The following is a 15,505-nucleotide window of genomic DNA, read 5'->3' as shown; positions in this document are numbered from 1 at the left end:
CGTATCTATGTGCATCAGCTAGTTGTGCTTCTTGGGATTGGTGATATTTTATTGGCCAACAACCTGGTTCCCCAATGAAAAAGACCAAGTCTCACATATTTGCTCATGGTGCTTTACTTATTACGACACCACACTTGAAGATAAAAGGCGAAAACAAGGGAAATGATTCAAAAAGAAAGAAAAGGAACACGCCCGATTGTCGATTCAAAAAATAATTCTTGCATAGACTTTGCATGAGTAAGAGTGGTATCTTAGGAAAGCTGAACATTTTCCATCAAGAAGTCCTACTCCTATCACATGGTCTTTATGTTTGGAGTGTTAATGGTCAGGTCCCTCTCCTCATCTTCCAACTTTAGGGACTACAACTCATCTAGGGATGGAGGCTCTTGAGAGTCATCACCCAATGCAAAGCATTTAAAAACTTGAGACTACAACCATTGATGTTGTTGTTGCCTTAATGATTGTTAAGCTAAGGAACCAACCCATACTCAATTTTAATAAATATGCTTGAGAGTCTACTAATAAATATGCCTAAATGATTGTTAAGCTAAGGAACCATACTCGTTAGCAAGCGAACCTCCATTGCTCGAATCCCTTTTGGGATGGACTAGTCCCTATGTTCACATCACGTGAAGACAAGTGTGTTTTAGTAATTCTCTGCTGGTCTCTTTTAGATGACCATAGTCAAGGGGTTAATCCTCAGTTTCAGAACTCAGGGAGGTCTCTCAAATATTCAGCATGCTTAAATTACCCAAACAAATTACTTGCAAAAACAATTCTTTTTTTACCGCCAACATTTTAAACCAAATCACTAATAGTAATAATTTTTATCGACACACTAAATTTTCTCCATAACACACCAACATTTACAAATTAAATGCGTGGGAAAGACATGTCGCTTTTCATTTATTTCGCGCCAAAATTTCTCTTTTCCCGCAGTAAACCCATCTTGTAGCGTTCATCCTTCGCGCCATAATTTTTTAACTCCATATAATTTACCCCTCTAACGTTTCTCTCTCATACTCTCTCTTCTCTTCTCTTCTTCATCTCTTGATCAAACCTTTCTTCACTAAATCTCTCTACAGCTTCAATGGAGGCACCGATTATTACAGAAGACGAAAAGATCCAAAAGATTCGATCGATTCTCGGCAACGACATAACAGAACCCGAAATTCTTCGAGCCCTTTCTCTCTCAGGAAACAACACAGATTCAGCCATTAATATCCTTCTCGATACACCCGGGTTGCTGACCCCATCTGTAACAGTAAAGCGGACGGTCACCAGTACAGGAACCCGGATTTCTACCGAAATAAAGCAAGAGATGGTTGAAGAAATTTCTTCTGGTTCTGACCCATTCATTGATTTGAAGCCGAAGATCAAAGTAAAGGAAGAGGAATCTGAAATGGGTATCGAAAAGAATGTCCGGGTGAAGGAAGAATCGGATGATTTAGATCAATTTCAGCCGTTGAAAAAGAAAAAAGAGTCCGCGGATGTAGTCGATGGCAATGATTTAATTAGTTCGACAAACTCCCGTTTTCATCCTTATGATCATCTGAGAAAACAAGTGGATCCGAAGCAAGAACTTGAAAGATTACAGCGTTGTTCAAATCCGTTTGAGGATGGAGAGTTTCCCGATGAACCTGATTGGTTGTTGGTGGGAAGAAGTACTGTTGTAGGGCTTTCTACGTGTCGAAGAAAGAAATTGGACTTCAGTGAGATTGTTCATTTTACATTTCCTACCACTGCAGCAACAAAAATCGTTCGCTTTTCAACGAAACGATCTGGGGAGGTTTGTTATGAACTCTACTTGTTCTTCTAAGATATGGGTTTTTCGTTTTTTGCCAGTATTTTGTTAAATCTGAAATGCCCAAATTTAATTTTTCTGATTTTTTGCCTCATTTTATTGATTATTTGTATTTATCTTATTTTTCTTTCAGATTGGGAGGCTGCCATTAGAGTGGACAAAATGCATCATTCCCCTTGTAAGTTCTTCGAAGGTGAAAGTTCGTGGTCGGTATGTTGCAGCTCCGCAAGAGCTTCGATTAATGCAAGAGATCCATTTGTATGCAAGGTAAAAAAGAACTTTTTGTGAAATTTTAAATTTTTTTGGTAGGTAGCTTATAGCCAATTCAATTTCCAAGAGATTTTGATCATGGTTTAAAATATTGGAATGTATCGGTCAATATGTATTGGTCTACGACTTGTTTCATTGACCCAAAAATTATTGTACCGCCATACGATATTTTAAACCTTGAATTTTGATCTGCTAAAGTAGAAGTGCTGTTCATCTGTTTCTGCAGCTTTTATATTCATCACTCAATTTTCACTGAGGTGGACAAGTACTCATGGAAGTTATCCCCTCCATCGTACTTGGATTCCGTCGTTCATCCGCTGCCCACTCTATTCAAATTGCTGAAAATTACGCCATTTAAGAAGGTGTGTTTTTACTTCCCAGTGTTCCCCTCTTATGGTGATTAGTTTTAAGCTTACAAGGTGAACTCAAACACATACTAAATGGGTACTTCTGTTGTTTCTTTCCTTTGCTTCAAACAGGCTGAATTCACTCCAGAGGAACTTGACACACGAAAGCGTTCACTAAATCTACAAGTATGGCCTATACAATGATCTTATTTAGTTTCATCTTTCTGTATTTCCCAATCTCATAAGTAGATGAATCTTTCTATGGTTGTAAAATTTCAATTATTTGAATTCTTGCATCAATGCCTTAAGTTTCCTCCAATAATCCTCAAACCACTTGAAACATAATCGATTCATTTATTAGAGCCCTCATTTTCATTGTATTATCTGTTTATTTATTTGTGCTTTATGTACATCTTTATGAGTATACGTATGGGTTTTTGGATTCGTATGAAGTTCCAATGCCATTGTTTTCGTTGATAAAATCAGGAAGATTCAGATGAGGCCGAACCAATGATGTCGTCTCTCGTGAAACGGAGAAAAGTTCATCAACAATATCCTGAACAGAACAGTGGAGAACAAGCTGTCTCAGAATCAACTTTGAATAAGCTTGTTGGAGCTGCTGATGTATACAACTTGGGGGTAAAAAATGAAGAAGCAACCACATTGTATTTCTCCATTTTCCTTCTGATGAATTCAAACCATAAACCATTCTCTTGTTTTTTTTTTCCAAAATTGTACAGGAGATGGATCCCCCAAGCACACTTACGTGTGTTTTGCACCCATACCAAAAACAAGCTCTCTACTGGATGTCGGAATCAGAGAACGGAATTGATGTAGAAGAAGCAGCAAAAACTCTTCATCCATGCTGGGAGGCATACCATATTACCGATAAGTACGCAATTTGAAAAATGAAAAAACAAAAAAAAATTCTATTTACACCCAAGAACAACACACATTGACCAAGTTGAAATTTCTTTCAAAACATGTAATTTGATGGAACTTCTTGCTTTTGGGCAGGAGAGCTTCGGCAGTGTACGTTAACCTCTTCTCTGGGGAAGCTACTACTCGATTCCCAAGTGCGACACAAATGGCTAGAGGAGGAGTGAGTTTCTATTTTACATACTTATTCATCTCAGTATAAATTTGTTCAACACTCTTTGAATATATATATATATATATATATATATATATATATATATATGACTAATTGAGAATTTATTGGCACAGATTTTAGCGGATGCAATGGGTCTTGGGAAGACTGTCATGACAATTGCTCTAATACTTGCAAAATTAGGGAAGGGAATTCCTGATGATGAAGCCATCAAGGAATGTGAGGATGAAGATTTTGAAAAAGTGAGGCAAATGAAAAAGGACTCTCAAACCAAAACCACCCCTCCAACTGCTAAAGGTGGCACTCTTATTGTCTGTCCAATGGCTTTGTTAGGACAGTGGAAGGTAACTTTCCTTGCTTGTTCCAAGAACGATAACATAAAGGAAGAAAAACTTAAGACTAAATTTTCTTTCGAGAGTTGCTATTGGCAACCCAACTATTACTTATTACACCCCAATTTAAAATAAAGAAAATAAGTGAATGGTTGAACAAGTAAAAGGTGGGGTGCCGATAGAAGCTCTCTTATTTTTTTTGCTAGATTTCTATTTTTTTTGGTTCAGGATTTTATATGAGCCTAATCATAATGGTAAACAACTACTAAAATTGTTTGAACTAGTGTTATGATGTTTTGTAATGCCAAGATTATAATTTGAGCCAAACCTTTGTAGTGTTTGAAGAGTATGTTTTAATAAATTGGGATGTTATAAGTAAACATTGGGGTGCCAATAGCAGTTCTCTTTCTTTTTCAATCTTGATTTCTACAATCTTGTTCTTTCCCCATTTTAAACATTTTTGTATAACCCATGATGCTTTAAGAAGTTTAAAGACACTTATGATTAGCTACATAAAGTAATTTTCATTAAAAAAAAAATTGTTTCTTGCCACACTTCTCATTATATGGATTTATAATTGAACAATTTTATAAAACACAGGATGAACTCGAAGCCCATTCCAAGCCGGGAACTCTTCAAGTATTTGTGCACTATGGTATGGACAGAAGCAATGATCCCAATTCTCTTTCAGAGCATGATGTAGTCTTGACAACATATGGAGTCTTATCTGCAGCATATAAATATGTAAGAACCCAAATCTTGGGCTTTATCCTATTGTTTATTTTTTTGGTTGTCTTCATCCTTCCAAGTTATAATATAATTTGGTGTATTTTTGTCCAGGACCCAGATAAAAGCATTTTTCACAGAATAGAGTGGTTTCGAGTAGTACTTGATGAAGCACATACCATTAAGGCCTCAAAAACTCAAGTGGCTCAGGCAGCCTTTGCACTGTCCTCACACTGCCGATGGTGTCTTACGGGTACCCCTCTTCAGGTTCATATGATTTTTTCTCTTATTTCTTGTTTTTGTGAGTGTCATAAGAGAAAAATACTATGGGTATACCAAGGCCTTCTCTGATTGAAAAAACTTCTTGGGCATCTTTATCCAATTATCCTTAAAGCTCTCTAATGGTTGCAGAATAATTTGGAAGATGTCTACAGCCTTCTTTGTTTCTTACATGTCGAACCGTGGTGCAACTGGGCTTGGTATGCACCCAAAACAACTCTAAAGAGTAACTATTACATCTTATTCATTATTTGCCAAGAAAACATGCAGATTCAATAAATTCAACAAAAGGGAATTTTGGAGGGGAAAATCTTTTTTTCTCTCCTCTTCAATTGTCTTATTCAGCCCTGTTTTTTAGGTGGCAAAAATTGATACAAAAGCCTTATGAAAACGGTGATGCAAGAGGGCTGAGACTGATTAAGGCTATTCTAAGGCCATTGATGCTTAGGAGAACAAAGGATACAAAAGACAAAGAAGGAAGGTGGGTTTTCTTTCTTTTTTTTTTCCTACTCCCTCACCCCCTTTGTTTTATTTTTTATTTTTATTTTTTATGACATTCTATATATGTAAATCAGGCCCATACTAGTTCTTCCTCCAGCAGACATCCAAGTCATCGAATGCAGACAATCGGAAGCTGAACGTGATTTCTATGACGCTCTCTTCAAGAAGTCAAAGGTGTGTTTTCATCAAAATTGTCACAAAAGCAGTCTTTCTATTTGTTTTTGTGTTGTGGTACTGAGAGTCAACATGCAAATTATGAAAACAGCCTCATTTCAATTTGTTGTTCGCCAAATCTGTTTTTGAAGGCCTATTACTAATGAGAGCCTGCTTACTATTTTTGTGAGAGTAAAACAGGTCCAATTTGACCAGTTTGTGGCGCAAGGCAAAGTTCTCCACAATTATGCATCCATTCTTGAACTACTACTTCGATTAAGGCAGTGTTGCAACCATCCATTCCTTGTCATGAGGTGATTAAAAGTCTATTTTCGGCCAACTTTTTCTTGTATGATAAGTTTCACATTTCTTGATTATCTTTGGTGTGCAAATCTGCAGCCGAGGTGATTCTCAACAATATGCTGACTTGAACAAACTCGCAAGGAGATTCCTTGAAACCAACTCGAATTCCATCAACCCAAGCCAAACAGCCCCTACTCGAGCATATGTTGAAGAAGTTGTTGATGGCATCCGTCGGGGTGAAAACACAGAGTGCCCAATCTGCCTAGAGTCTGCCGATGATCCCGTACTCACACCGTGTGCACACCGAATGTGTAGGGAGTGCCTCCTCTCTAGCTGGAGAAGCTCATCGGGTGGGATTTGCCCGATTTGTAGGCAACAATTGAAGAAAAATGATCTGATTACATGCCCATCAGATAACCGATTCCGTGTTGATGTTGTGAACAATTGGAAAGAGTCATCCAAAGTTTCAAAACTCTTGGATTGTTTGGAGAGTCTGCGTCGATCGGGTACTCGTGAAAAGAGCATTATTTTTAGCCAGTGGACTTCATTCTTTGATCTGTTGCAGATCCCTTTGATGAGAAGAGGTATTGATTTCTTGAGGTTTGATGGAAAATTGTCACAAAAAAATAGAGAGGTGGTGTTGAAGGAGTTTAGTGATTCTAATGAGAAAATGGTACCTACTAGCCCATACTTAATGGATTCTGTTATAATTTCTTGTAAATCTTATATTGCTAATTTGTGTCAAATTATGAAAATTTTATTTGATATTTATTGTTGCATTTCTTGATGCAGGTGTTGTTAATGTCGTTGAAAGCAGGAGGTGTGGGGTTGAATTTGACTGCGGCCTCTAACGTATTTCTAATGGTAATTTTTCACAATTTTGCACTTTAAAAAGATTGATCAATGCTTTTGTGTTAGTCTTTGAAATGTTCTTTAGATAATTTGTTTATTTTACAATTTTTTTTTCAATAAATAGGATCCATGGTGGAATCCTGCGGTTGAGGAGCAAGCAATAATGCGGATTCACCGAATTGGACAGAAACGAACAGTTAATGTCAGAAGATTCATTGTCAAGGTAATCTTGTTTCTTTCATTTAGTTAGTCTAGAGAAATTGAAATAAGTTTATTTTCATAATCCAATCTTCAAGAAATCATATAATGAGGAAGATGTAATGCAGGAAACGGTGGAAGAGCGGATGCAACAGGTTCAGGCAAGGAAGCAACGCATGATAGCAGGAGCCCTAACTGATGAAGAAGTTCGAACGGCTAGGATCGAAGAGCTCAAAATGCTTTTTAGATGATTCTTCCTTCTTCTTTTACATTAATTTTTGTGTAAATATGGGTGGATTTTTAATTCTCTGTTTTATTTACTGAAATTTTGTTCATACAAAGCAGGGATGTATTGGTAATATATGACATCAAATGTTTTGAATATTTAAGATGTTTAGGTAGTCTAAATCCTATGAAAAGATGGGAAAACAATAGATTATCAATGTTCTTAAATGAACAAGTTCATCTATAAATTTTCTGGTCTCTTCACTAGATAGATATTGAATCCTTTGTGTGCAAAAGACCAATTAACCTGCAATGTGTTTCTTTAATGAGTTCCAAAATTGTCTTTTAGTGTATACAAATGTTTTATGGTCTCAATAACAAGTCTATCTATCTTCTCCACCAACTTGAACCAAATCTTGTCCAAGTCTCTTGTATACAAAATTTTTCCTCTCTGAAACATAAACTGACAGTATTACATCAATGAAAGATATTGATCCAAAATTAAACATGAAAGGGACACTTGAGTCTTGAGCACTCTAAATTTCTATTAAGCATTTTGTCAAATGGTGTTTTAAGATGACTCTGTCAGTTAGCTATAGGGAAATTTTATTGACACGCCAAGGAACTCTAAGGGCCCTGAGTTTTAGGTGGTACTTCTAAAAATTGAAAAATTGTTGTGGGCACTCCATGTCAAAGAGCACACCTCTCATCCTCCAACCATTCTGATGGTTCAGGTGAGGAGAAGAAGAAAAACAGAGAGGGAGAGAGATCGGTGGAGTAGGAGGAAAAGAAGAAAAAAAGCAGAGAGGAAGAGAGAGATCGGAAGAGGAGAAAAATAAAGAGGGGAGGAAGAGGAGGTGCCGGAGATTCAAGGTCGATTTCCGACGTGTCAAATCACCAGAGAAGACAAAGAGGAGTGTCCAAATTTTTTTGGACTGTAGCCCAACCGCCTCGGAGTTTCTTGGCATGTCAATAAAATTTCTCTTAGCTATTTTAAGAAGTCTCTTTAGTAATGCATGTTCTTTCATATCTTTTTGTGTCCAAAGAGAAGGATACCAAAGTGTAAGTCATCAGGGTCCGTGAAAAAGGCAACTTGGGGACCTTATGACCCCACAGTGTTAAGGACTCAAAAACCTTTTTTTGCACTATTAACACTTAGGTACTTTTGGTGTATTGGTTGAGTTCATCTCATAATACCCATTAATCAATTTCAATGAAAAATGAAAAATAAAAAGATCAGGGAGTCAAAATGATGGTTGCACACACCCCTGAACACTCTATCATTGATGATGTAAGGCAGCAACACGTACGTACTTGAGAAGTTTTACAAAGGGTAAATACCATTGAAAGATTCTGACATGTGTTAAGACATCTTATAGGGCCAAATCTCATAGAAAGACACTGATTGTCTTGATTTGAACAGCAAGGGTAACTTTGATATGGCAACTTGACAAAGCCAGATTCCATGCTCTTCAAAGTAAATTTGGAAAAGGCACAACAACTAAATCTTCAAGGTGATTTAGATATAACCCTTTTGAGTTTTGGTGAATATTTGAGATGCTCTGCATTTTTAAATTGATTAGATATAACCCTCTTCAAGGGGAAACTGCAATCCAGGAGGTTTCAGTCTTGGCTAAGTTTCTAACCATCCGCTCGACAAAGATATAAAATCTTGAAATCCAAATTTCATACCATCATAGTAGAATATTTCAACCCAGACATTACAATTTCAAAGATATATCAACCATGAAACATTGAATGTGTTGGAATGTCTAGACCGAACTTGAATATAACCATTTCAGTTAATCACTCCTCCAAGTAAGCTAGACCTTTCTCTATAGTTGTCAATTTTTTTTTTTTTTTGATAAATAAAACTTGAATATGACTATCTCGACAATCACTCCAACTGAGCTAAACCTTTCTACAAACCCAGTCCCGAGAGTCTCAAAGAAGCAGCCTAAACTCTCCACCCCCAAAATACTCAGCTCTGCCACAATGGTATAAATTGATAACTACACGAAAAAGTTCCAGTCTATCCAAATTTCAAACTATGGATGTAAACTGACATCGAAAATTCATGGCTGCCTTCAGAAGGTGAAAATAATGGATCTTTTTTTTTTTTTATAATCTAGATCTTCCTGGATTCTGAAGTAACTTATATTCAAAAAATTATGCTTATCACCTAATGTTGATGATCTGGATCTCACACATGGCAAGTACACGAACAAATACAAAAAATGAGCTCAAGCCACAATGTACTTTAAAGTTTAGACTATGAACTGCAGTTCACAACTGTTTATAATTTTAAAAATGTAGAAATAAATCCTATCAAAACAGAACAGAAACACCGATACAACACCGCACAAAACAGGTAGAGAATGTCAGTCATCCTTGATCATCCTGCATTACACAACAGTTGGCTGACACCCCAGACATAGTAGAACACACCCAAGAATAATCGCTACCTCCTCTCTGACCGTCTTCTCGAGGCACAACATCTTAGATCTAATTTGTCTTTGCTTTAGTAGTAGTTTTCTTCTTGGGTTGTCTCATGAGGATTGTGCACTTCATCTCTAGGAAGAAGAGCAATGCACCGAAAAGTGCCAAACTCTGCCAACAAAATTTCAATGTAATACGTTAAGATTTCAAAAGGACATATAACCCCCCCTCCCCCAACACACACACAAAAAAAAAATGATGAACACAAACAGTAAAACAAACCTGCGTGAACTTGACAAAAAGTGTAATAAATTGTGGTTTCTCAATTTCATAGTTGTAGAAGTCGTACACAATTGGAGTGATAAATGCCAAATGGAGAAGCTACAAAACAACAACAGATTAAAAGTCGGCAATAAGCCAATTTCCATCAAGTAATTCATAGTAGTGAAAATAGAAACACAAAATACAAACCAAGAGATACGCTCCCAAAGAGCTGCCAAAGATGAACAGAAAACCTCCAATACCCTTTAAGGCGATAGAAGCCAGAACCAAATGTTTAATCTGCCAAAAAAAAATCCTAAATTAGATAGGCCAAGAATATGAGTCGAATGACCCGAAGGAGGATATAAGAATATAAGATCGGGGGTATTTCTTACTTCGACCGCTGGAACCTCTAACCCAGTATAAGAGGTTACATGCTTGGTGAAAACATCGTACTTGGGTCCGAAGGCCTTTGCTGCAGGTCCACCATCAACTCCAAATTCATTGAACCTGAGCACAAAAACACCATATCAATACAATGTTACTCACTATGAACCTTACTCAACCAACATAAACCAGACCACATGGGATTTATATAAAATGCATCCCCACTTGGTATGGATTTTTTCCTTTTTAACTTTAGAGCAGCAAAAGATCATAGATGGTCAGGAAACTAAACCCTCACCTCTGTTTTGGTTCTTAGAGGAAAATCTACACATCACTCAATTTTAAAAGTATCATCAGGAGCAAAAGTTAATGGAAGCAACCATAGAGCTATTTTATCTTTTATTATTTTGATTGGTGAAGAAGCAACCATAGAGCTATTTTATCTTTTATTATTTTGATTAGAAAACTACAGTTTACCAATCAAATCAAGTTGAAACACATAAGTTTAGGTGTATTCAAGTTTGAATGTACTAGAAACTAACCTTGTTCACTTTAAAAATAAACTAAAATAACAATGTTGTTATTAGAAGTATCTCTGCCGTTTTAGTAATTTTCAAAAGATTGGAATTGGACTATTACTTACTCTTGTACAATAATATAAAGGGGCAAATATACTTTATCAATCAAGGATTTCTTTTTGACCAATGAGTTGGATGGAGGATTCATATCATGGATATCCATGGTAAATTTCATCAACGTCAATCCTTGATTTCAATGATTTGAATTTGACAATTCGTAGTGGTGAGGGGACTAAGATAGGAAAATCACTCAATTGAGTGTCTATTCTTAGTCAGCTTAGTATTATTGTTAGGATGGAATGATTTTACAACGTACTATGTATGCTTTAAAAAAGAAGTCCTTGTCACAATTTGAGTATGACAACTGACAAGGTCAGTTATGTAATTTCGTCCATAAACAGAGGATTTTTTTTAGATGGTGTGCGAAATGGGGATTTTGTAGCAACCAAATAATGGGGTATAATTGGTGAATAACAGATTTATTCGGCGAATTACCGAATCAACCGATCAATCGCCGGTTATATCGGCTGACCCATTGTTCTTCGAATTTTTACGATTTGGCAACAAAATTTGTCGAATTTTGTGTCTATGCTAAGGATTATTATTGAACCATGCCTTTTGATTGCTTAACTTCTTGTAAACAAAACACCGTATGCTAAATTTGTGCAAGAATATACCAACCTTATTTAAAAAAAAAAAAATGAATGGTACCCATGGTAATAGTAGAGCAAACAAAATGGTGGATCCAGTCACACAATTTCATACATGCCGTTCTTCCTATAAAATGGCCGTCTGTTCTTTTTTTTCCTCTGCTTCTCCATTGTATAGTTCTAAAAGGTGTCAATATTGTTGTTTCCAATGACTAATTTGATAAGTATTCATGTGAGAAACGCATGCTGGATTTGCCTGAGAACTTGATATGATAAATGTTTTGTTTGTGAGCAGTGATTTATACATATTAACAATCATTTTCACCCAAAGACCCTAAATGTAGTTGAGATAATGACAGTTCTAATGATTCCCATTTAATCCCTATTTATTAGGTGCTATGGCTCTGATAATAAGGCAAATGAAAGTAGTATTACAAAATGCAATTGTCTCTACTCTAGGATCACCAAAGGTGCCACCATAAATCCGGGCCAAATTCCTATACCTCATTATTAAAGCCTCTGCTACATCTTCGTCTTGTATGGCTAGACCCTCATCCAAGGAAAGCTAAATTCTACAATATGCCAAACAAGATGGTCACAAATGATTTAGGATATCACAATTCATCATTATTAATCAATTTTACCCCCTATAATGAAGTTGTAATAGCCGCTCCTTTACAAGCCTATGATTCCCCACCATAGAGAATGTGATGCAATTTCATATGAACTGATCTAGGACCTAATAATAGAGGAAGGAAAATTTGGTATTACATGTATTAGAGTTGATTTAATTATTTTATGCAATTTTTTATTTTCATTTTTGGGGTCCTCTTGTAAGGTGTTTTGTATGATTCTTAAACATAATTTTTTTTTTTTTTGATAAGTATAATATATTTCAAAGAGAAAAAGCCGGGATAGGATGTGTTATGGGGATCCAATAGTCCAAGAACACCCCATGGTAAAGGTATTTTGCATTTAAACTTCTCCTATAGACTGAGACTTTAGTTTTCAGTGACTTTGAAAATAGAGTTGCTTCGAGATACTGTTCTTGAACATGATTGAGGACAAAGCCGAAGGCTTCTCAATGTATCAACCAGATGAATAGGCTGTCATTTCGTTCATTTCATTTGGCATCAACACAGTGTTCCCGATGTCATTCTTCAATGGTAACCCGCTTGATTGTTCACTTTGGTTTCAGGGCTTGATTAGTGAACAATAACCATTTTGGCACCATTATTCAACGATTCCCTTTTTTGCTTGATCAAATTCCATTCCGAATGCGGGGATAGATTAATGAAATAATGTCTTTCTTCATCCACATAGATTAGATTGGAGACCTGATCTCACCATCGAATCTTATTTTAAGGGTTCAGATTTTTTTTGCTTCTTGACAGGGATTTGCCCCAAAGATTAGACCACTAAACCCTTTAAAGCATCAAGATTGACCATGGATTAAATGAAATATGCCTCATTATACACATCCATGGGAACAAACAACTACTTCCATATCAACAAGTTGGTGTAGCATGGGTCACTAATATGCCATGTCAAATAGTTACATAGACATCCATACATTCATGGCCTAACTATCTCCTAAGTACTACAACCCATGGCTGATGTCGATTACATTTTTCACACTACACGTCACCAATAATGGATCGGGAACCAATACTAGGAAGATACCATTTGGATTCACCATAAAAAAAAGACTCAAATGAGTCCTTATCCCACGTCAAACAATGAGCACATTTTCCTTCCAGCTAACTCACTCTTGAAGCTTTGGTGCAAAAGGTCACCTTGTCCTACTATGACATAATGAGGTAGCTCACATAAAACCTTTGAGAAATCCAAAAATGATTCCTCATCTCATAGTAGGTGGTGGTGTCGCACCAAATAAACTTTTAATGAGGCATGGGATGACAAACATAGATCTGCATAGCCTCAATTCTCCAAAAAGTGTCTAGATTCCACCTTGGAGGTACAACTTTGCCATTGGACCACCTTTTGAAATGACAGCACCATCCGACATTCTTGCCTTTTTACCCATCACTAACTCATGTTTGTCTCTCTCCCATAAATAAAACACCCCCACTTAAAAATAGCATCTCTAAGAGATATCTAGCTCCCTACAACACTCTTTTTCCTCAAGCACACTCCCTCTCCCCTCACTCTCAACCTCAATTTTGCTTCCATCCGAAATACAAAATCGTACCCAATTGTCGCTTATAAGATTTAGACAATTTTCAGGGTCACCTGCTCCGTAATTTTTCAAACCATTTCTTGATCCATCATCTGGATACACATTATATAAGACCTAATGAACACGATCACATCTACAACAATATATGGAGATATTCTATTCTATATGAATCAAAACATCAAAAAACTTAAAATCCTTATTAAAATAAATCAATGGATCACAGATTTCACATTCAAAGTACTGGAAGAACAATCAAACAAAGAAGAATTATAACAAACAAGTTAGAATGATTATAACAAAGATATACATCAAATTGTAAGCAGAGAACACAAATTAACTAAATCACAAGTACTCAAAAAGGTCCAAACACTACTAATCAGAGAGATCCAAAAAGAAATCAAACCAAACAATAGAAAAACACTACTAATCAGAGAGATCCAAAAAGAAATCAACTCAAACAATAAAAAAAAAATCAGACGAAAGTATTCAAGAGATCAGATCTGAACACCAACAACCAAAGAATCCAAAATGATTACTAAAAAAACCAAATTTATAAATCTGATACAGAAAAAACTGAAATTTCGAAAGATTGAAAGAAACAATAATCAGATCTGAACTAGAAGATCTTACTCTTGCCACGCGGATAGGATGAACAAAGATGCAAAGAGAACTCTTCCAACAAACGAAGTGAAACCCATTTTTGCAGATTTGAGGAGCGAATTTCGGTCTCTCTTCGACCCTGAACTCACAAGTATTCGGTCCTAAAGTCCTAAAAATAAAACAGAGAAGGAAACGAAGGAGACCGAAACACGCAAACTAGATTTCGACTTTCGACACAAAAGAATTTATTAGTCTTTAAACAACTACACAAATGCCCCTGGATCTTTCGGTAAATTTCGATATTACCACTTATGAGCGGCCAGATGGACAATCTGAGGTAGACATAATCCGTAGCTAACAACCGTTAGATAATCTTCGACATCAGTTTATATGATACGTGGACTTTAGAAATGGTTCCACGTGTATGAGTAATAAAAGACTGGATGTGGGTCCACTAAAAACTGCAAATTAGACTGTAACAGATAGTGGAGACTCACGACCTCTCACTTTCAACTCTGGGGATCACATTATTGTGGTTGTTAGAATAATTTTTTCAAACTCGGAAACTTGAGTTGAGTCAATGACATTCACAAACCACGAATCAACTCGGATCACTCAAATAATATTTTCGCCGAGTTTTCAAATCAACACGACGATTTAGATCAAGGGAATTTAGAACTTTATTAGCAATCTCCAGTTTAATTCTTGAAAATTTCACGAAGTTTTCATTTTTCTTTCAATGAAAGTATTATTCTCCGCATTATCGAACTATGCTGAATAATTTATGCATTTTAAATTTAAAAAAATATAAAATATGTTTTTCAGGAATTTTTATAAAACTCGGTGGAATAAAAATGCTACCGTAACTCGTTGTATGTTGTAAAGTGTAAAATTGTAAGTTATGACGTGTAATACAAGTCAACTTTGAAGTCGTTATGTTTCAAAATTTTGGAGGAATTCACCTTTTTTTTTATGATAAATGTCCTTTTTATCTTTTAAAAAATAATGACAGAATCCTGTACATTTATTTGAGATTACACCATAATTTTTCAAATTGATGATTTATCCCTTGACTTTGGTCTTTTTTCATACAAACCAATGGAATAAAAATTTCAATGCCCTCATTATCACTACCATCATTGTTACGATTACCTTTACCATCACCATTAACATCACTAATTTCATCATCACCATCACTAATAACATCACTATAATATTATCGAATTTTTGATCTTTAAATTTTTGAAATGAGACGGATGATACACGAATGAAGCATATGCCGCATATTT

General features: G+C 36.0%; 2 protein-coding genes across 2 annotated transcripts; one reads left to right on the top strand and one right to left on the bottom strand.

Moving 5' to 3' along the window:
• The first annotated feature begins 605 nt into the window (after positions 1-605).
• Positions 606-7,307, top strand: LOC147383047 (Helicase protein with RING/U-box domain-containing protein). Its single transcript, XM_086427764.1, has 18 exons — positions 606-1,789; positions 1,938-2,071; positions 2,301-2,436; positions 2,554-2,607; positions 2,908-3,060; positions 3,162-3,313; positions 3,439-3,523; positions 3,649-3,876; positions 4,465-4,608; positions 4,705-4,857; positions 5,002-5,069; positions 5,228-5,350; positions 5,445-5,544; positions 5,725-5,837; positions 5,923-6,499; positions 6,619-6,690; positions 6,803-6,901; positions 7,005-7,307. The coding sequence occupies exons 1-18, from the start codon at positions 1,091-1,093 to the stop codon at positions 7,125-7,127; spliced, it is 3,213 nt and encodes a 1,070-aa protein (XP_086283890.1). The 5' UTR covers positions 606-1,090; the 3' UTR covers positions 7,128-7,307.
• A 2,032-nt stretch (positions 7,308-9,339) lies between these two features.
• Positions 9,340-14,440, bottom strand: LOC147383046 (uncharacterized). The gene is made up of 5 exons (XM_086427765.1): positions 14,247-14,440; positions 10,197-10,311; positions 10,012-10,101; positions 9,823-9,921; positions 9,340-9,711 (listed from the first exon to the last, which is right to left on the bottom strand). Exons 1-5 carry the CDS (start codon positions 14,312-14,314, stop codon positions 9,607-9,609), a joined length of 477 nt encoding a protein of 158 aa, XP_086283891.1. The 5' UTR covers positions 14,315-14,440; the 3' UTR covers positions 9,340-9,606.
• Between the last annotated feature and the right edge of the window lie 1,065 nt (positions 14,441-15,505).

This window comes from Akebia trifoliata, chromosome 16 (assembly GCF_017979445.1).
Source record: "Akebia trifoliata isolate Shusen 1 chromosome 16, ASM1797944v1, whole genome shotgun sequence".
Lineage (NCBI taxonomy): Eukaryota > Viridiplantae > Streptophyta > Magnoliopsida > Ranunculales > Lardizabalaceae > Akebia > Akebia trifoliata.
The sequence above is the reverse complement of the archived record's forward strand: the minus strand, read 5'-3'. Positions and strand labels throughout refer to the sequence as shown.